We start from the raw sequence: 23,411 nt of genomic DNA on the forward strand, positions 1-23,411 counted from the left end.
CAGCAGCAGCAGCAGCAGCAGCAGCAGCAGCAGCAGCAGCAGCAACAGCAGCAGGGTGACAATGGCTCTCCCCAAGCCCAGAGCAGAGGCCCCACAGGCTACCTGGCCCTGGAGGAAGAACAGCAGCCTTCCCAACAGCAGTCAGCCCCCAAGGGCCATCCGGAGAGCGGCTGCGTTCCAGAGCCTGGAGCTGCTTCAGCCACCGGCAAGGGGCTGCAGCGGCAGCAGCCAGCACCACCGGACGAGGATGACTCAGCTGCCCCATCCACGTTGTCCCTGCTGGGCCCCACTTTCCCGGGCTTAAGTAGCTGTTCCACCGATCTTAAAGACATCCTAAGCGAGGCCGGCACCATGCAACTCCTTCAGCAGCAGCAGCAGGAGGTAGTATCGGAAGGTAGCAGCAGCGGGAGAGCGAGGGAGGCCGCTGGTGCTCCCACCTCCTCCAAGGACAGTTACCTAGGGGGCAGTTCGACCATCTCGGACAGCGCCAAGGAGTTGTGTAAGGCAGTGTCGGTGTCCATGGGCTTGGGTGTGGAGGCATTGGAACATCTGAGTCCTGGGGAACAGCTTCGGGGGGATTGCATGTATGCCCCGCTCCTGGGAGGTCCACCCGCTGTACGTCCTTGCGCCCCGCTGGCCGAATGCAAAGGTTCTCTGCTGGATGACGGCCGAGGCAAGGGCACCGAAGAAACTGAGTATTCCCCTTTCAAAGCAGGTTTTGCCAAAGGGTTGGATGGCGACAGCCTGGGCTGTTCGGGCAGCAGCGAAGCAGGGGGCTCCGGAACACTTGAGCTGCCATCCACCCTTTCTCTCTACAAGTCTGGAGCACTAGATGAAGCGGCCGCTTATCAAAGTCGCGACTACTACAACTTTCCGCTCGCCCTAGCCGGGCCGCCGCCCCCTCCGCCTCCTCCCCATCCTCACACCCGCATCAAGCTGGAAAACCCGCTGGACTATGGCAGCGCCTGGGCGGCTGCGACGGCACAATGCCGTTATGGGGATCTGGTGAGCCTGCATGGCGGGGGTGCTGCGGGACCCGGCTCAGGCTCACCCTCGGCCACCGCCTCCTCTTCCTGGCACACTCTCTTTACAGCAGAAGAAGGCCAGCTGTATGGGCCCTGCGGCGGGAGCGGAGGCGGCAGCGCTGGCGAGGCAGGGTCTGTAGCCCCCTATGGCTATACTCGGCCACCTCAGGGGTTGGCAGGCCAGGAAGGGGACTTCCCTCCACCTGATATGTGGTATCCTGGCGGTGTGGTGAGCAGAGTGCCCTATCCAAGTCCCAGTTGTGTCAAAAGCGAGATGGGCCCCTGGATGGAGAGCTACTCCGGACCCTATGGGGACATGCGGTAAGTTTCTCCTCCTAGACATGTCTCTGAATCTAGAGTTAGTCTGTGTTCTGGGGTATCTCTCCTCTCTTACCTGCAGGAACACTCTAGAGCCTCCTGGGTACTCCTAGCCTGCCAAAGCTAAGACCTTTGTGCTCAGAACCCTCACGGTGTGCCCCATTCCCCGCCACTGAGAGCCCCGGGTGCTGGCCTGTGCCTTTCCAGATACCTTAACAACACCTCCCCTACCTCCAGCCTCTTAAAATCCTCGATACCTCATTGTGCTCTGTGTCCCAAAGGCTCCAAACTTAAATCCAGTAGTAATAGCCACCTTCAGAAGTAAAACTCTTAAGCCCTCCAGTACTTGTTCTCTTCCCTCTTCCCAAATCTGAGAAACTGGACCGGAAATATGGGCAGTTTCACCTCTTAGAGTGTGTTAGGGTTTGCCCTTCAGCCTATGGCCCATCTTGGCAGGTTAAAGGCAAAAAGACTGGCCCAAACTTTTCTCAGTCCGCCTCGTCCAAAGAAATAAAATGGAGGTGCCGGATTAGAGGAAGAAAGTCTGAGTTTTGTTCTGAGTCTGCTGTGTGAAGACGGGGTGAAGTTCCTTCCCTGGCAACAACTGAAGAGTTGTTCCCGGGTTGGAAGTCAGCAGAGAGAATCCAACCAAGGCAGGAGTAGAGCAGGCAAAGGTAGAGGAAAACAAGAGGACAACTTTCTCGGTAAACACTGGGCAGTATTTGCCCTCACAGGTTGACCATGTTGGAAGTAGCTGCTTGGGTCGGTTTTCTCTTGCAAAGTGTTTATTTTCTCTATGGAGTACAGCAGATCCACAGTCTCCTACTTCAAGTTTGCATCAGACCCATAAAAGAGGAGAATGTTCTTTTAATTAATTATTTAGCCAGGCTTGAGTCTGACTTATAAAGTGTTGGAGATTTTTTTAAAAGAATTTCCTGCTATTCCAGTGTGCTCAGAAAGTGCTTTTGGGAGGGAGGAGTGAGGCTTTTCAATATATTCCTTCATTTTAAGAACATGCTTGAATTTTTTTTTATTGAAGTATAGTTGACATGCAATGTTATATTAGACGTGCTTGCATTTTAAAACATGAGCTGCTACTTCTAACAAATTTAGTAAGAACTGTTAGGGACCTATGAGCCATAATCTTGCCCATGAGTTTTAATTAGGACACGAGAAAAGCGGTAATCAGTTTCACCTTGCTTATTAACAATTCTTCCCACATTTGTTGAGCTTCTTGGAGATCATATTGAAGATCCCCCCTCCCCCAAACAAAGATATTAGTTTATCTCAGTGAGGAAAGGAATACTGACCAAGGAACTAACTCCTCAGGTGTGCTGGGGTACTTATGTCCCCTCGGAGTTGTCTTATTATGTTTTGCTTTAGCTGTTTTATCTGTGACTTTTCCAAAATTTTTTTGTTAGCCTTAGCATCTTTGGCGACTTAAATCCAACAATTTGCCTCCTTTCACCGATGCTTTTGTTCTTGGAAGGTTGATAGAACAGTGTTAGGACAGAAAGAGGAGGATAGGATTTCATAAAATACTACTTTCCAGGCTATTGAAGAAACAGCTTCTCACCAGCCTTTACATCTTACTATTAGATTTTAAGTGTTTAGCTTACAGGATTTTCAAAGGGTTAATTTATACCGTTGAAATGTTTTCCAGTTAGTTTGGTTTTTTAAAACTTATTTTTGCAATGTGGTTATACTGTGAAATAAAAGGTTTCCTTCATTTTATAAGAACAGATTAACTTGGTAGGGTTAATTTTTTCCCTAAGGTTGTTGCTAGTCAGTTCTACTGTGAACCTTTTTGAGGGTTGGGGATGTCTCAGGTGCTTCTTGACATAACCATGATGCTAAACTAGAAACTTGTCTCTTCTGCACCCCCCCCAACAATTAACTCAGTTAATAGGGAGGAAATGGATAATTCCACATCTTTGTTAAGGGATATGTTTCTTCAAAAATATAACCTGAGATTTTCAGGAAGTGTCTATAGAAAGCAAAAAGTTCTTCCCATCAGATGTTCAGTAAGCTAGGTTATTTTATCCCAGGTCTTAGTGGAAAAATTTCTCTGTTAGAAATACTGCTTAAATTAATGAACTTAACTAGTGAGAATTTAACAGTACCCAAAGAAAGTAAAATATTGTTAATCGTTTCTGGTCTGTGGTTGCAGCACTGGCTATGAGAGTCTAGTGAAAGGAAAAACTGGCATTCCTGTCTTGTGGGTTGACGAAGAATTTTCATTTCTAGGATATAGAAAATCGTTGAGTCAGTTTTTTGAAAATTCATCAATTTCATCAATGCAACCAACCCGTCTAAAAGTTGACATTTTCTTACTTTATCTTTCTTTCCCTCACTTTGTTGGGGGCACAGTTTGGTGAAGGGCAAGGGATTTTTTAAGCCAAAGCCAGAGCTTCCACCCTGTCTGTATTGCATGCATTATATGCTAAATTTGAATTAAAGATCTAAAAATTCTAGAGGCTTCCAATAATATTGGATTCCTCCCTTTCCCAGTTGTGTGTGTGTGTGCTCATACACATTAGCTAATTGGGGGGGTAACGTTAGTAACTTTTGGAATAACTCTATGTTCTTATACATCTACAATGTTTCTGCTCAAAGGAGAGAGGCTAAAGGAGAGAAACTGAAGGTAGTCCTTAAACAAACAAACAAAAAATAATTTAGCATGTGGTTTGAACAGAAAGAATAATAAAAAGTGATGGGACTTGTGTACAACACTGATGATATTTAATGGAGCTGTCTTCTTTCAGAGATCAAACAAGACTACAACTTTGTTAATTGACCACCTGCCCACTTGACAGAAATAAGACCTTTTATATTCTAGCAAGCAGCACAATAATATGAAAAATATTGTTGGGAGTTGAGGCCCAAGGAAGCCAGTGCCAGAATAAGAGTTGGAATTTAGATTAATTATCCAGATGCAAAAAGAACATTTTAATTTTTCTCTTGGTAATTTGTTCTGATCTTTATAATAGGTAGTATTTTTGTAGTGCTTTGAGATCGGCAAATCCTGCTTTTTTTCTCTTAGTTATTTAAAAAGAAAGCATTTTATTAATCCCGCTGTCCATCTCCTCTCCCCTCTTCAGTTATCAAACAAATTTTTATGACTATTTTGCAAGGAGTTGTTTGTTTTCTTAATGCAGAATTTTGGTTTGGGACCAAGATAGTCTGACACTTTATGTCCATAGTTTTTGAGAGTCAGTATGTTGGGAAGAAGCATCCTTTGTCCATTGTCAGCAAATAACTAGTGAGTTATGTTTGGGTACCAGAGATCAGAACCAGAGGACCAAGTGACCACCCTGGGTGGTACCCCTTTGGAAATATGTGCAAGATGTACTGATGGAAGTCTCCTCTTCGTTGTCCACAGAGTATCGCTTTTAGCTCGGCCAAAGGTTAACATCAGTAACAGATATTTTCCAAGAAGCTTGTAGCTGTCCAATTGCAGGGTCACTTTGGGGCACTTTCTTGCCAGTGCTAATTTTACCTCATCAGACTTCCATTCTTTGAGTTGTAAACTTTGATATAATATATTGAATTTGCTGGCACATTTAATTTTCTTTTTTAAGTGTTTTTCTTCCCTGTAATAATTTTCTCCTGTGGTGTACATATACACATTTAAAACAATGAATCCTTAGGATTCTGACTGTTACTTGTACTGTGACTGCTCTTGGTGGGGATTATGAGTTGGCGTTAGGGACCTCGACATATTTTTTTTTTCTATGGTGGTATCAAGACCACCAGTTTCATTTGGAAGTCTGCTCAAACAGGGAACAGAACGTAGGCTGGGTGTGGCAAGTGAGGGACTTATTTTATAACCAAACCTGAAATCATGATTCTGAAAAATGAAAAGCAAACAAAAATCAAGTTTTGTGAGGTTGGTCAAAGAGGGAAAAGGAAACCTCTCCCCACCCCCTACCTCCACCATTTTCTCTTTGTCTGCAGCTTCCTCAAGTGCTGCCTGTCCCGGATTTTCTTTCATTTCTCTCCTTTCATGCTTTTAACTAAATGGAAAAACAGACACTTCTTTCTACTTTACAGGATATTTTCCTCATTACACCTGTGGCATGCTCCTAAAGACTTTTTTTTTTTTAAATCTGGAGAGTACCGATCAGATCAACCCCAGCACCTCTCTTTTAAGGCTAGATGACTTGAGGGGATTGCAAAATTAATAGCTGGGCTTTTTTAGCTTCAGGTTAAAGCCTGATTCAACAGTTGCTGAGGGAGTCGAACTCGATGGCTTGAGGACTTGGTGATTTAATGAAGTATTTTGTCAGCTGCTGTCTCTCTCTTTTGATCCCTGTCTCTGTTTACTAGCCATTCTGGCAACCTTTTCTCAAAGCCTGAAAATAACTGGACCCTCACTGAGACTGTGCTGGGTCAGACCTCCACCACACTTTCACAAGCAATATCTAAATCTATGTGTGATGGTGCTTGTTAGAAGTGTCTGGCTGGGCTGATAAATATGCCGATGCTATGTAATCATTTGAAAACAAAGAAGGATATTGAAGAAACTGTTCTACCTCAGACTTCCCCTACCAGCGAATATTCCATCAAGTTCTGAAAATGTTGAATTACTTATATCCTCATCTTAAACACAAAGCTGACTTTTTCTTTTTCATTGCTTATAATGTTCTTTACAGTTACCAGTATTAGTTGGCATTTGTCATATTGAAGAGAATTATGAAATCTCATATTTATATATAGCACCCTTTTCAAAGAAATGACCCAGTGTCTTATAGTTTACTGGCTAACACATGTAAGCTGGAGTAGGCCAGGAGGGTGCTTAGTGAACAACACTTTGCTAATTGAGGGTATAGAAATAGTTGAGTTTTCTATAACATTTATTTACCACGTGGAGAAACCTCTCTAGAGCAGCACTTCCCAGCTTTTTTTCTCCAATCTTCCCACCAGATAGAAGATGTTTTAGATTGTTTCTCAGTAAGGGCTACTTTCAGTGGCTGTTGCACAGAGATGACAGGATTGTGAATTATGCACAATTCCTTGCACACTCATGGGTGCTGCCACCCTTTCTCTCTTAAACCATTTCCTGCTGCCAACCTGCAGGCCGCATTAGGATTGAGAGTGGCTCATCCAAATAAGCTTATAGCTCTAAAGTGCTGGTTTCTTGAGAATGCTGCCAATTTAGATCAGGTAGTACCTGAGTTTTATTTTTTTAATAACAGCTTTATTGAAACAATTCATTTTCATCCATTAAAAGTGTACAGTTCAGGACGCCTGGGTGGTTGTCGGTTAAGTGTCTGCCTTCGGCTCAGGTCATGATCTCCAGGTCCTGGGATCCAGCCCCACCTCAGGCTCCCTGCTCAGTGGGGAACCTGCTTCTCCCTCTACCTCTGCCCCTGCGCACCCCCCCCATGCTCACTCTCTCTCTCTCTCAAATAAATAAGTACAATATTTTTTTAAAGTGTGCAATTCAATGGTTTTTAGTATATTAGTATATTCAGAGTTGGGAAACCATCACCTAGTGTCACCCCCCCACCACCAAACACTGAGCAACTATCAACCACCAATCTACTTTTGGTCTCTATGGGTTTGCTTATTTTAGTGTTTCATTTAAATGGAATCATGCTGTATTTGATCTTTTGTGACTAGCTTCCTTCATATAGAATAATATTTTTAATGTTCATCCATGTTGAAGCAGGTATCAATACTTCATTCTTTTTTGTAACCAAATAATGTTCCATTATATGGATGTATCACATTTTATCTACCTATGCATCAATTGATGAACATTATAGTTGTTTCCACCTTTTGACTTCTATGACCAATACTGCTATGAACATTTATGAAAATTCATACAAATTTTTTATGGGTGTGTGAACATAATATTTTTAATTCTTTGGGGGCACACATGTAAGAATGGAGTTTCAGAATCCTATATTAACTCTATGTTTGACCTTTTGAGGAACTCCCAAACTGTTTTCATAATTGACTGCACCATTTTACAATCTCACCAGCAATATATGAGGGTTCCAGTGTTTCTACATCCTGCCAAAACGTGTTGCCTTTTTATAGTTGTCCTTAGTGTGTGTGAAGTGGTATCTCAAAACGGTTTTGATTTGCATTTCTTTAATGACCAATGATAGTGACCATATTTTCATGTCTTTATTGGCTGTTTGTATATCTTCTTTGGAAAAATCTCTATTCAGAACCTTTGCTCATTTTTAATTGGATTATTTGTCTTTTTATTATTGGGTTGTAAGAGTTTTTTAATGTATTCTGGATACAGGTCCTGTAACCAATTACAATTTGTGAATATTTATCACATTCTGTGAGTTGTCTTTTCACTTTCTTGATGGTATCCGTTTGAAGCACAAACATTTTGAATTTTGATGAAGTCCAATTTATTGTTTTCTTAGGTGGCTTGTGATTTTGGTGTCACATATAAGAAGGCTTTGCCTAATCCAAGGTCACAAAGATTCACACCTAGGTTTCCTTCCTAACTGTTAAGTTTAGGTTTTTGACCAATTGTGAGTTTTTATATAACTCATAAGATGTGAGTAGGGGTCCAGCTTCATTCTTTTGCATGTAAATATCAACAAATGTTGCAGTCATCACCAAGATTTGTGGAATCTTTCCTCATTTAACTGTCTTAGCACCCTTTGTATAAAATCAGTTGACTATAAAGGTGAAGTTTTATTTCTAGACTCTGAATTGTATTCCACTGCTCTTTTAGCCGTACAACATGGTCTTAATTACTGTAGGTGTTTAGTAAGTTTTGAAACGAGGGAGTGTGAATCCTCCAACTTTTTTTTTTTTTTTTAAAGATTGTTCTTTTGGCTTTTCTGGGTCCCTTGAATTTCTGTATTAATTTTAGGATCAGTTTGTCAATTTCTGCAAAGAAGCCAGTTGAGAATCTGATAAAGGTTGCCGTTGAATCTGTAGATCAATTTGGGGAGTGTTGCCATCGTAACAATGTTAAAGCTTCTGATCTGTGACCATGGGGTCTTTTCATTTATTTAGCTCTTTTTCAACAATGTTCTATAGTTTTAAGAGTATAAATTTTGTACTTTTGTTAGATTTATTCCTAAATATTTTAATTTTAATGCTATCATAAGTGAAATCATTTTCTTTATATCCCTTTTAAAATTGTTCCTTGCCAGTATATAGAAACGGAATTGATTTTTGTATATTGACCTTGTATCCTGCAACCTTGCTGAAAGTACCTGAGTTCTGAACACCTCTGGGACTTAAGAGGCAGAAGGTTTCTGTTGCTGTACTGAAGTTAAAGCATACTTTGTCTCAGCCTATATGAAGGCCAAATAGGGACACTGTTCTCAATTTTCTTCAGCTGTAAACTGAAATTGGTAATGCCAGCCCTTTTCTGGATGCATAGAAGAATGTCTCTAAAATTATCAGGTCTTTAGAGAACAGTAGGAAAGAAACCTAATAAGGTTTAAGCAGTTAATAGTCCTCTTTTTAGTAGTTGGATTTGGAAACTATTAGCAAGAAGATGAAGAATCAATAATAATTTCTACACACAAAATTAGCATGAAGAGGTAACAAATGCAAACTAGGCCAAAGAAATAACTAGCTATATTTGGCTTATGTTTAGGGTTGCGTAAATAGCTGGAGTCATAATTTTATGTTTTTATGTGTTGTCCTTTGGATAAAGTAAATGCCACCACTCTTTCTGGTGTGTATTTCTAGATGATGAAATTGTTCATTTGCTCTCGTATAATTTGGGCTTCTTTTCGGGGATGGACTCTATAACCCTGAAGCAGAGATACAATTTACCTATAAAGGGACTGAACTTTGGCCTCACTAACACTCTAGGCTAAGGGTCAAATCTAATCAGCTACAGCTATTGTGTCCTGATAATGGTGTGTAAACGGCAGGCCACTGAACAAAAGGTCCTATGATGATCTGGCTGTCTTTACAGATAATCCTATTAAAGTGATTTTAAAAAGTACACATCAATCAACCACTTTTCATTAAGCATCTGATATATGCCTACCTCTGTGCTATAAGGAGGTCAGGGTACACAGGACACAATTCAGAAAGATTTTCAAGATCACTGCCCTCAAGGAGTTTATAACCCTTAAAAAAAAAAAAGCAACGACAAAAACAAAACAGAATGGCAACACTGTGATGCCAGTATGATGAGATGCTGGATTGTATGGCACAGAAATTTTAAATGTAGGCATTTGAAAAAGAAATGGATCAGTGTAGGCTGAATTGCTCAGCAGTATTACCTGTGGCTCCCTTTTATCCTTTATGGATTAAGTGGGGACATGATTGAACTCTAACAACAGATTCTAGGTCTTGATGGTTATTTCAAACACCAGGATGTCGTACCTTGTAAAGATAATGACCAGTGAACTCAAGTAACGGGTTGACATGTACTTCTGTTTTCTCAGAAGTATCACCCCTGTCAAGTTAGTTACTAGTTTCCTCCTCAGTTTCTTTGGTTATATTTTTGAACATGCTGGGAATGTGTTTTGATATCTTTGACTGGACAAGTCTGTAATAATATGAGGAATTAATTAAAATTGAGGGTGATTTATGGGTATTTTTGGTGTGGGAGCCAATGAAGATATCTAGTGCGGTGGTTAAATTAAGAATTATTATTCTGCTCTCAGGGTTTGCATTGATCATGGTGGCTTGCTTTGAGGCTCTGTATAAATAGGATTTCAGGGTGTTAGTTAAGGGAGGGAAGTGAGAAGTACAAATCAAACAATTCTGGGAGTAAGGGACACATGAAAGCTTTCTTTCAAAATCAGGGCTTTGTTGAATTAGATGATGTAGCTTTTTGAAATGGCCCACACTTTTAATCATGGATTCTGTTTTCTGTGGGTTGAGTAGATTCTTTGCTTGTGGAAGTGTAGTCCCACTATGTGGCCGCTAGGGGGACTGCAAGTGTCCTGTGGCAGGAATTCCCTGAGAATGGTTGGCCTCCTTTGGTGGATTCAACACACGACAGACTAACTTGTGCCAGAGCCACCTACTACCAGACAATAAATTATTGTGGTACTTAGTATTTTATCTGGGATGTCCCTTCCCAAAGTGAAAAAAAACCTATTTCTAGTAACACTGATTCCTTAATACTTTTTTCTGAATGTGATGCTGGGAACAGTGACCTTGGATATATTCCAGTAGCACTTTACAGTTTACAGATCAGTTTCATATCCCATTCTTACATTTCATCCTCTTTTCTACCCTGTACGTGTAGCCAGGTTTTAGGTGTAATACTTTTCATACTTTTATACTATTGTTACTCCCACTGTAAATATTATGTTCAGAGAGGTTAAGTAACATGTCTGAAGTCAAACAGCTTCAAAGTGACAGAGCTAGGATCTCTGTCCCACTCTTTCTTCCTTAAATCAAATGTTCCTTTTTTTAAAATCCCACATTTCTCTCACATCATATATAGGAAGTAGGAGATTCAGAGAGGCAAAGGAACCTTAATTGGTATCAATGATAGAAACTGGTAAAGCTTGTAAGGCTTTTGGGTCTCTTATTTACTCACCAGACTGAGTTTGGTGGATTGGTTTGTATAAGAGTTCTGGGTGCAAATAACCTACCATCCTACTTTATAATCTGCATTTATTCAACAAATACTTATGAAACACTTATTATATGCCATGTTCTATAACAGACACCAATGATACAACAATGAACAAGGCAGACAAAAATTCCTCCCTTTCTGGAGTTTGCAGTGTAGTGAGAGGAGACATAAGTGTCATGAAGAATAACTTAACAGATTGTGGGAGCTAGAGATTCACTGTGGGAGAGACTTTTTAATATTTGTTGGTCAGAGAAGACCTTACCAAGAAGGTGATATTTGAGCAGAGACATGAAGGAAATGAAGAAGTGAGCCACAGAGATAGCTGGGGTTAGAATATTCCAGACACAGGCAACTACAAGTACAAAGGGCCTGAAATAGGAGCACACTTGGTGTGATGGAGGACAACATGGAAGCCTGTATGGCTAGTTTAATTAAGTGGGGAGTCATATGAGATCAGAGTTAATGAGGGGCATCATAGGTCTTCATTAGGACTTTGGCTTTTTTGCTCTGATATAGGGATTCATTGGATGGTTCTGAGCAGAGAAGTAATGTGATATGACTTACATTTTAACAGAATCCTCCTTCTTCATAACATCTACCACTTTTTGATAGTACATGAATTTGTTTGCTTACTTACTGTCTGTGTGGAGAAGAGACTGTAGGAGCAAGGGCGAATCAGTGATCTAGGTGAGAGATGATGGTGGCTTAGATCAGGGTGGTATTGGTGGAAGAGATGAGAAGTGGCTAGATTCTGGATGTGTTCTGATGGTAGAGCCAATAGCATTTACTGACAGATTAAATATTCATTGTGAGAAAAAGAGGAGTCAAGGCTGATTGCCAAACTTTTGATCTAAGCAATTTGAAAAATGTGATTACCATTTACTGAGATGGTGAAGATTGTAAGTAAGAGCAGGTATTATGTGAGGTGGGTAGGAATCAAGAGCTTGATTTGGGATTTATAAAGCTTAAGTTATCTGGTGAACACCCTGATGGCTTCCTCTCATTTTTCACGCAGTGCCCTTAGCTTTCTTGCACTTCAAGATTAATCGGGATTAATTAGATTAATTAGATTAGATTAAGATTAATTAGAGATCACATAGGCCTTTGGTACCCTCTCCTCTCTCCCCTTTTACTTTATGAAAGTCTAGAAAAGGGTAGAGGCTTACCCAGGGTAAAACAACAGGCTGGCAATAGAGTTAGAGCATAAATTCAGTTCTCCTGGATCCCGACTAGGTACTTCTTTTCTCAGTGTTATTCTGAAACCTTATTTGGGGTAGAGAGTGAGTCTCTTCTTCTTATCCAAACTTTAAACCAGGTAGTTAAACTAAGTAGTGGATAAAAAACCAGAACACCACAGAAATTGGCTGCTGCCTCCAATCAAACCAAAATACTATAATTATGTTTTCACTGAACCATATAACAAAATAATTTATCTATGAAAAACATAGAAAGCAGACTTTTAAAGTCTACTGAGCTTTGATCACATCTGGAACCTACAGAGAATCTGAACAGAAATGACCTGAGATCATGGGATATTATAATTCGTAGAACCCGGGAGACCATCATGTCTCAGCCAGATCATTTTATGGATGAGGTGTCTGAGGCACAGAGATGGAAAGGAACTTAACCAAACTCACATAGAAAGCTGGTGCCTTTTAGTCATAGTCTGTTCTGAGGGTTAACCATCTGTTGCTTCATTGGAAAAGCGTGTATTGGAAAAGTGGCTCCCCACTCAGAACAAATAATTACAATAAGAGCAATAATAATGATAGCACTTACTGTGTACCAAATTTTGGTGCCTTACATGGATTAACTCATTTAATTCTCACAACAACCACAGAAGTTAAATAACTTGCCCAAAGTTCACACAGCTAGGAAGTAGCAGAGCTTGTGTGCACACCCAGGAAGTCTGGCTTATAACCACAAGGTTCTAACCACTGTGTAATACCAGCAGCTTCTCAGATTAGCCAGCCATTACTGCTACCATCCCAAAAGACTGGTTACTGGGATGACCTAATTATGTACTGCCTCTATTACAGTCTACTGATCCTCAACAAGTAGCTGAGTGCCTGGGGATTAAAGTGGAGGTGGAGGGACACAAAGACGTTGGTGGAAAGAACTTGATTGTTTATAATAGGAATTGGAAAGCAGAACTATAGGAATTACTGAAAAGGGCTTAGAGTTACTGAGATGGTTGAAAATCTCAAAGCCAATGCAAACCTGGGCAATTCAGAGCCTGCCTAAATAGGAGGGCTAGCAAGTTAAGAAAAAAATAAAATAGCTGAATTTTTTAAATCAAGAATTGTTTTTGTGTGTTTTACATGTGTTAATTCATTTAATCCTCAAAATAACTCCCTGAGGTAGGTACTGTATCATTCCCATGTTACTGATGAGGAAACAGACACAGAACAATTAAGTAACATATATGACCAAGGTTACAGAACAACTGAGTGGAAGAGCTTATATCAGAACCTAGGCAGTTCAGCTCTACAGAACTTATATTCTTTTCCAATATATTTAGGGAAAGGGGTACTATTCATACTAATTTTTTTAAAAATATAAAACATAGTGCCTGAACTTCAAACATTGTGTAGCTTTTATCCTTACAATACACCTGCTTCTTTTAAGGGCTCTTAGGAGGAGAGGTACTTACCAAAGGTCACATGGTGAGTAAGTAGCAAAACCAGAGCTTGAATTTGAGACTCCAGACTGCAGACTTCTTTGCATTCTCTCACTCTCTCTTCTCACACTAACTTGTATCCCTCTATTCCAATTTCTGTATCACCCTACCCCTTAAAAAAAAAAAAATATATATATATATATCTTATGCATCAGCACGATTGGACAGAGAATGGGGAAAATGATCAGAATCCATATCGTTCCAGACATTGGAAAAATGGAACACAAATGTCAGGGAAAAAATGTCAGCCTGTGGAATTTGTCCTAAATGAAAAGAACTTCATAGTACAGCAAGATGCTACTTTTGTCCTTCTAGGCTCAAACACGTTGTTAGGATCCCTAGGAATTCCTGAATAATGGTTGTCGGATAACATTGTTATTACTGTGGAAATAGAAACAGGTGACTACAAAGTCTGCTTCTCTCCAGAATTTTTTTTTAAAGAAGGTGCAATCTTACCGCTCATGTAAGTGATAACTACTTAGTTATTTTGAAATTCAGCAGCACATAAGAAAAAGTATTTTTCCAAAACTGTCATACTGGGTCACCTTTCTGAAAGCATTGCCTAATTTCTAACTGAAGAAGTTGCATAAACCGAGAGTTGGGAGTAAAGATGGAAACCCTTGATGTTTGATGTTTGGGTGCAGAAAGGATTCCAAAACATGTTTTGGGTCTGTTTACTCTGCCCACTCCTCCTCTCTTTCATCTTTGTTTGAAAATACAAAGGTTAACAAGTGTGTATTATGTGGGAGTTTCCACTTGCTCATTTGAAAAATCTGTTTGATCAGCCTTTTAAATAAAAAAGACTAAATTGGACTGAGACATTTCAGTCATCAACTACCTAATAGACTGAAAATGGTAACCATGCTCATATTTTCAGATGGTATGTAGTTTCCTTTGGACACTTGCTGGACCATGCTGAGGGGCTGGATTGGTTCAAAATATGCAAGGTCAGATGTGGAATTGAATAGGGTGAGGTCTTCTTTCGGGACATTTCTAATCTTCCAAGTTAGAGTTTCCCTGTCAGAAATGACCCCACAGTGTCTGGGAAAAGCTGCATTACAGTCTTGGGCAATTAGGGTAGTGAAATGATATATTGTTGTTTTCCAAAGCCTTCTCAATCATTCCATCTACTTGAGGTCAGATCCTCATCACCTCTTACCTGACCTCTTGCCTGCTCTCTGTAGTCCTCCCTGCTGCTCTCTGATTCATATTGTATTCATCCCACCAGGTTAACCTTCTCAAAGTTCATCCATAGTATTATAAGTATTCTTTCATCCATTGGCCTCTAAGTTCCTTGAGAGTTGAAATTCTAAATTATCTCTTTATTCCCAATACTTAGTACAGAAGAAGCCTTGCTACACAGTTAGGTAATATGTGTTTGAAACTGCATCTCCTCCTCATTTGCTTATGGGTTAAAGTCTAAATTCTTTAAGTCTGGTGTTCAAGGCTTTTCATGATCTGGCTCATTGTTCCAGCCTCAGGTCCTATAATTCCCTTCACGTCTGTGAACTAGGGCTAGAAATCCCTAGTTTATAATATAATTTTGGGGAAGGAGAGGATCAGATGACATAAATGATGGATGTTAGGTACAAGTCAAGAGTCCGCACTTACACCTTTTAGATGTATGCCTTTTTTCCTTCTCCATAGATATGGTACTTAGTTCTTTAAATTATAATTATTTGTGTGCATGTCTTATATATCTTCCTAAACTGTACTCTTTTTGAGGGTAAAAATTATTTCATGGATATCTTTGTGTAAGATATACAAAACACATAGCTTAGCACTTAGCACATAGTAGGTATTCCATAAGTATTTTTTATTAAGTGATTCTGGGTCAGTAGTATTAAGTAACTGCCAAAAACAACTGATGGATCATAAGTTCCATTAATAGAAATATGAGATTCAGAATAAAGGAAGTGATAATCTTGCTCAGTTAAATTCTGGTTAGACTATTTGCAGTCAACCCAGTATTCATGCGACATTTCCTCTTGTAAAGCATAGAGAAACTGAGATGCCGGGTTGGATGTGGGAAGGGAGGCAGGGAGCAGTAGACGTAAATACTGTCTCAAAATAAATGAAGGACTGTTATGGAATGAAGGAGTTAGATATTTTTCTTTAGTACCCCAAAGGGCAAAAACAATGAGGATAGATTGCAGTTTAGTAAAAGAAAATATTTTCTCAGAGTAGTTTCACTCTACATCAGAAGTTGTGAAGCTGGGCCAGATGAGTTTACTTCGTGCCTGTGTGTATATATGTTTATCAAATTAGTTGATGACATTTCACATAAAAATCATATTTCCAGCTTTGGGAATGAAGATTTGGCCTCACTGGGCCTATATTCCTACATGGCAATAACCAGGCAGAAGCAAGGAGCAACTGGTCTTCCAGACGGGGTGTGTACTTTCCAGTTTGCCCACATACCAACAACCTGCTTTATTCATTTAAGTCACTTGCTTGACTCTTCTAGGGATTTGAATTTGCTATCCCTGTCAGATCAGGGACCCAGAAAATGATGAGAGCCTTCCCTACCCTAAAGGCTTTTGTTCCTCATAGAGGAGGGACTAAGGAAAAGTACAAAGAACCCTGCAATCAGAATAAAACTGGGTTTCAGTTCTGGCACAGCCATTTACCTACTGTATGACCTTGGGTGAGTAACTTAACATCTTTGAGCCTCAGCCTCTTTATCTGTAGAATGCTCGCCTCACAATGTCACTGTGTTCATTAAACAAGACAACTTATGTAAAGGGCATGTCACTTAGTAGTTACTGAATATTAGTTCCCTCCTTACTCATCATACCCTTTCTGTCACTGGCAGTATTACACAAGTAGTAAATTAACCCTCATTGAATGCATTCAGAAAGAAGGTGGACTTGTTCGGGACTATCTATATAGGGTAGGGATTTGGACTCATAGTAGGTGATTTCCACAGTTGGTTCCTAACAATTTAAAGCCTGTAAATTGCTCCAAAATTCCCATCTCAATGATTTTAGGTATCTTGTAAAGCTAGAGATTTTTAATAAGCAACGGAAAGGCTGAGGGCTCTTGGGAGAGAGGTTGGGGTCAGGGCTAAAGTATAATGTGTTGAGATTCAGGCATAGGCTTTGGCATCTGACAGACCTGGTTTAAATCCTGTCTCTGACAATTATTAACTGCGTGTTCTGGGCCACTTAATCTTTTCTAGTTTCAGTTTCCTCATTTCTAAAATGAAGATACTAATACTTCCTTTGTGGGGTTCTTGTGAGGATGAGTGACATAATGAACGTAAAACATCTTGACCAGTGCCTGGCCCAGAATTAAAGCTTGGTAAATAGTACCTATTATTGTTGTTTTATTGTTTTTATTGTTGTTATTATACCAGTCAAGCAGAGCTTGGGAAAATGCACAGCTAGACTCTGAAGTGCATGGGCCTTTCCCTAGGCCACTGCCCGTTCCTCCCCTCCACTAAAGCTCCAAGTCTCCAAAATGCTTTGACTGGAATGTAAGTGTGAGGTCATTGCAGATAACAGAGAGTGTGATTTGCTCTGGTAATGCAAGTTATTAAGTTACTTCCCTCAGCTCAGTTGAAATCTATCACTAGTGATGCTGGTTTCAGAGTGCAAGACTGAGCTGGTCTGAGAAGAAAGGAAGAGTGAAAAGACCCTTCCTCTCAGCCAGAGGTTATGGTCCTCCACAGGGAACAGAGTAACCCAGTACAGTGTCTGGGCCCCTGGTCCGTTTGAGGCCCCTACATTTAAACCAGTCACTCCACTGCATACATTGGTCTCCTTCCCCCACCAAATCACTGGGCAGGAATTTACTTGACTCCTTCCATGGCCTGGAACCGTCCCCCTTCTCATCCTTGCGCTCCACACAGCTGGCAAAAGGCAGTCAGCAGAATAAAAACAAGCGTCTTAGAATAGAGAGAGAGCTTCACAGCAGTGTGAAATTTGCTTGGGAACTTCATGTTTACAAAGGACCTTCCTCACTGCCTCTTAATACCCCAAAGAGTTTACAACCTTTTTTTTTTTTTTTAAACTATGTCTCAGAGTAGCTCCTTGCCTGGGTATATTTAAAGATCTGCTGAGTCATTGAAGAGCAAGCTGGCCAATCACAAGAGACCAGGACTATACCCCAGTCTATGGGGGAGTAAGCTGATAGGTGAAATCTATTTGGCTTCCTCCCTTGGGGAAGGACAAAGTGACCCACTTCTAGCCCCCACGGTTCTAGAGAGAGCCTCTATTCAGACTCCTTGTTCTATCACTTTTGGTTTCCTTCTCAGTTTATAAAAGAGTAAGAGTGAAAGAGAAGGAGCTCTGGCACCAGTGGGTCAGCTGTCTGGAGTTGTAATGTTCCTGCTATTGGTAGCTGAGAGTAGCAAGAGAGTGGCAGTTTGATATATTCATTTCCCTCTTGCCTTTTTAGTTTCTGGTCACGTGCATTGTTACCATGGCACATGCCAGTTGCTGGGAAGTGATACATATTTTTTCTACTTTAGTCTCCATTGCAGTTCTGAATTTATTAGTGGATACATTAGCAAGTGTTCATTGTAGGTATAGGACAGGCTTCTTTAGAGGCAGTTGTCCCTCTGCTTTTCATCCTGTAAGTCTGTAGTTCCAGAATTTGGCAAAGCCTTGAGCTTCTCCTTGGTCCTGGCCTCTTTGAACTCTTTTCCACAGACTCTAAGCCCCTTTCTTTTTCAAGGCAACTGCTCTCTTCTTTGTCTGTCTGTTGCTGCCTTCTTTTGTACATTTGCCATCTCTAGTTCCTTAGCCTCTCGCCCATGACTGGGCCAGCCTCCCGCTCCACTTCTACCATGCCATCTCCTACTCATCAAAATCTTCCTCACTTGGCTGAAACCACCTCTGGACAGAGAAGCCAGAGTGAATCCAAAAAGATGCTTCTTGGATGACTTTAAAAGGTATTATAAGATCTTTTTATCAGTGGCAGCAGTGACTTGTTCGGGCAACCATATCCGGGACATAAAAGAAATCAGGTAAGCCAAAAGTTGCTTAAAGGCGACAAGAGACCTAGTCCTCTGCCTTCCTTCCTCCTCCCTTGTTTTTAAATTGAGGTATAATTGCCATTTAACATTATGTTAGTTTCAGTGTACAACATAATGATTTGATATTTGTATATCCTTTCCCTTTTACATTCCATTTTTAGATGGTTTTCAGAAGGTATGGGGGCTGGCTTTGTTATAGCTAGTTGATAAGAAAAATGGTGGAGGATTGGAAAATGGGAGTGGAGCCATTGGACCTGTTTTTTTTAATAATAATTTTTTTATTATGTTATGTTAGTCACCGTACAGTACATCCTCAGTTTTTGATGTAAAGTTCCATGATTCATTAGTTGCATATAACACCCAGTGCACCATGCAATACGTGCCCTCCTTAATACCTATCACCGGCCTATCCCAGTCCCCCACTCCCCTCCCCTCTGAAGCCCTCAGTTTGTTTCCCAGAGTCCATAGTCTCTTGTGGTTCATTCCCCCTTCTGATTACCCTCCCCTTTCTATGTCCCTTTCTTCCCCTACCGATCTTCATTCCCCCTTCTGTTCAGTCCCCCTTCCTTCTTCCCTTCCTTCTCCTACCGATCTTCCTATTTCTTATGTTCCATAAATGAGTGAAACCTTACGATAATTGTCTTTCTCTGCTTGACCTGTTTGAGACTAAATGATTCCAATTCCTAGGAAGTATGAAGTGCTTGAAAGTTCACCAAGTACTTTCAGGCACATCCTCTTGGCTTCTCAAAACCAACTTAGAGGTAGGCACAGCATGGATGAACATCCACATTTCACAGATGAGGAAACTGTGGTAATTTAGACAATAAGTGGGGGAACCAGGATTTGGACCATAAATTTTTTGATTATAGACCTAATTTTTTTTCAAGCTCAGTGCCCAGATTGGCTATTGAATAAATGAATGAATGAGTACCTATTTGATTTGGGAACATTATTTCCAACTTTGAGTTAAGGATTTGATCTGTCCTTTGTGTAGCATTTTAATTCTCAGCCATATCAGCCTGGTAAACATACCATTCATTAATTCACTAATGCATTCTTTTATTCACTGATACATTTGCTAAGTGCCAACTTTGTACCAGACCTTGTAATGGACTCTGATGATACAAAGAGAAGACATCATCTCAGGTCTCAGAGATCTCACAGACTGGGGACTAACATCTCAGTGGTGTACATAAAATCAGCTGCTTATGAAATGCCATTACCAAAATCTCAAGTCATAACCTTCTAGCACAGTGAGTGTGGCCCTCCTAAAAGAGGAAATGTCTTCTATTTTGAGTACATGAATGTGCAGCCTTATGAATAACTGCCTTTCAACATAATTCTGTGTTCCTAAGAACAGAAGTGAAATGTTTCAGCGTGTGTGTGTGTGTGTGTGTGTGTGTGCACGCGCACGCACGTGTGTTTGTGTGGGGGAGGCAGGGTTGGGTTTATGATGATGGAAGGGAGCTGGGAGATTGCTAATAGGACCTATGGGAGACTTAAGTTGTCCTCGCGAGGTCCAAACCTGTATATATGTATTGTATAGAGGATCAAGGTGACAAGGATTATTGAATAAGAGTTGATCTTAGATTTTTCCAAATAAATGGTCAGCAGATCTAGAGCATCACTATTCTACTTGCTTTGAAAACCTGACACACAAGCCTTTTTCCTAGCATGGGTAAACTGATTCTGATCAAATATTCTATTTTCGTCAGCATCCACTTCTCAGTGCTACATAATTGTCGAGATATTTTCTTTTTTTTTTTTTAAGATTTTTTATTTATCTATTTGACAGAGAGAGAGACAGCCAGCAAGGGAGGGAACACAAGCAGGGGGAGTGGGAGAGGAAGAAGCAGGCTCCCAGCAGAGAAACCTGATGTGGGGCTCGATCCCAGAACACCGGGATCACGCCCTGGGCTGAAGGCAGACGCTTAACGACTGAGCCACCCAGGCGCCCCAATGTCGAGATATTTTCTTGTTTAATTTAATCCTAGGCAGTTCTCATTAGTTTCACTTTATAGGTGAGGAACTAAGCTTCAGAGATGTTAATGATTTGTTCAAGGTAACACAATGAATAATATGGTGGATTTGGGATTCAATTTTGATTTTTGACTTTTTGTCCTCTGGCTTCACTGCTGTTTTCACTGTTCTACACCACTTGAGCTTTATTTTTCATACAGGCCATTAAATGTACCCTCCATTAGCCAAAGCCTCTTGCCTCCCTTCAACATTATTCTTCTCTAGCATGTTCTTAAGTATCCTCAGAAAAGATTTTACAACTTTCATGGGTACTGTGGCCCAGAGCCTTAATCCAGGCCCTTAAGTGCCTTGGTTAACTGTAAAATGGAAAATCAAAGTCATAGCTAATTTAGGAAAAATGAGTTTGGGATGTGAATTTCCTGGGCAACTTGTCATCTTTATTTTACTTTCTTAGCTTCATAAACTTACCCACAATGTTCTCTGAGAACTGGGAGTAATGAGGATGATGGGAAGAAAGGCTTCCTTTCCTTCCTTTCTAAGAGCCCTTCAGCCAAGTGCCACACCCTCTCCTGCTTCCCTATTTTCTGTGCAGACATGAAGGTGGGAGCTAGACATGAGTTCTTTTTAGCCCTGAGTTCATGCCCAGGTTTTCTTTTCCTCTGGCTGGACTAAAGTGGAAGGAGAAGTTGAATGACTACCAGGAGGATCATGAGTGAAGAAGACTGGGGCACAGGAAGGAGCAGTGAATGTATGCATGAAATACCAGGGTCTGTGTCCAGACGTTTTTAGCTACTATCTGTGTAACCTTGGACAGGTAAATAGTTGTGAGTCAGAATTTCCTCATCTGTAGTTTAGAACATAAATTCGAATTTTATAGATGAAAGGATAAGTCTGAAAGTGTTTCGTAAACTCAGACAGGGCTTATAGATTTAAAGTATTGCTTTTTATGATCGCAGAGTAAATGCTGTGCTTCAGGGATGAAACCTTGTCCTGTTTTTCCTGAACGCCTGAACATGTGTAGCATAAGGGGTGGGTAATTGCCCCTGTACCAGCCACATTACAATGGTAGCAACTATGGGGTGAGGGCAGTCAGTGGACTGCTTATGCATTGAGCAAATGTGAAAGGAAGGTTACACATTCAGAGGTCAGCAGATGGCAGGCAGAGCAGACCCTCAAAGTCCTCTTTAATCTCCCAAAATCCCCTCTTATTTATTGAGACTTAACATTTGAGGCTTGTTTCAAGTAGGCATGTCTGTATCTGGGCTTTCCCCCCCTTCTTTTTGTTTATAAAAGGCATTTGTTGACTTGGTGAAAAACACTACTCTCCTTTCCATTTCCAAGGACTAATTGTACTTCTCCTCTAGACATGAATACTCCAACAGCAAGTTGAAAGGAGGCAAGCTTATATCAAAGAATCAGAGATGGTCAAAATTTAGAAGGGACCCTGGAGGTCAGTTCTCTTTTGTATAGATTGGACAGTTGAAACCCAGGCAGGAAAAGGGGTTAGACTAAGTTCACAAAACCTGTCATGGCACATTCAGATTGGAATCAAGGGCTTCTACTTCCAGGTCAGTACTAGATGGTCTTTAAGGCCCCTTTCAGCTCAGATGTTCTGTGATGGCCATGATTTTGACCCTTTCCACTATAAATATTGGGGACAATGGGATCTGAGATCCCAGCTCTGGCTGAAGTGGGAATATGTATCCTCCCCCCTGCTTTGTACTTTTTAGGGGCCTGGTGGATGCAGGGAGTGTGATTACCACTTGTAATAGTTTCATACCACTGTCATTATTAGAATCACTTGTGAATTCTGCTAATTAACAAAGAAATGATTAGTATGGGGAGAGCATGTTTGCTTATCTGCCTCTTCTCACCCCCATTGTCCATAGCAATAAGGTCTATTGGCTTTGATTTATCAAGCTGCTCTCTTCTACTATAGGTGCTGAGAGCAGAGAGGGATTCCTCAGAAGTCATTGCTTCATCTTCCCACCAAGGCAAAAGCCTGCCCCCCAAATGCTAGAGGCCTGCTTTGAACAGGACCTTGTACAGACCACCAGGGAAATGAATGCATAGTGTTCCTCACATTTCTTTTTTTTTTTTTTAAGATTTTATTTATTCGACAGAGAGACAGCCAGCGAGAGAGGGAACACAAGCAGGGGGAGTGGGAGAGGAAGAAGCAGGCTCATAGCAGAAGAGCCTGATGTGGGGCTCGATCCCATAACTCCGGGATCACACCCTGAGCCGAAGGCAGACGCTTAACCGCTGTGCCACCCAGGCGCCCCTCCTCACATTTCTTGTCTTTTCCCCATGATACTCTGGCCTCACAGGTGGCACGTTCTTTGGTTGAAAACTTAGAACTCATTGGTGAGTGTTGTAAGGTTTGGACTTTGGTGTGTAGGATGCAGCCACAACACTAGCTATTAGGTATGTAGATTACCTTGCTTGTTAAGCTGTTCTGCTGTTCAGTGGCTTGGAGCAGACCATAATATGGGTGGGAGATTGTTTTGGTGGTCTTGAGCAACTCATTATTATTACTGTGAACAAAGCACTTAATCCACTAAACCAAGGCTGCTTTTCTCATGCACATCAGCCTACCTGCAAGACCCCTCGTGACGTTAAGCAACATACTCGGTGTCCTCAGGGTTTCAGCCCTTTCAACATGGGACAGCTGTGGGTTTTTACACACATGTCTTCACTTGATGTTTCTATGTAATTGTATACCAGACTCTGTGTGTCTCTTTATATGGATCCATTTCTGAACAGTTGTGACACAGAGACCTAGAAACAGAGTCAAACTCTGTGTGCTTTGATAATGGGATCATGTCTCTTGTTTTGTACCTGTGTCTCTGTATAATCATGCATCCTATTAAGTCACTGTGCCCCTAT

The 23,411-nt window shown here is 40.9% G+C and overlaps 1 protein-coding gene across 1 annotated transcript in view; it reads left to right on the top strand.

Moving 5' to 3' along the window:
• LOC103681153 (androgen receptor) overlaps positions 1-23,411 on the top strand; it is a 189,486-nt gene that overhangs the window by 864 nt on the left and 165,211 nt on the right. The window contains exon 3 of the mRNA XM_040631425.1: positions 4-1,346. Coding sequence (XP_040487359.1) covers positions 4-1,346 — 1,343 coding nt within the window. The remainder of the gene's footprint in view (positions 1-3; positions 1,347-23,411) is intronic.

Source organism: Ursus maritimus, assembly GCF_017311325.1.
Source record: "Ursus maritimus isolate PB19 chromosome X unlocalized genomic scaffold, ASM1731132v1 scaffold_X1, whole genome shotgun sequence".
In the NCBI taxonomy this organism is placed as follows: Eukaryota; Metazoa; Chordata; class Mammalia; order Carnivora; family Ursidae; genus Ursus; species Ursus maritimus.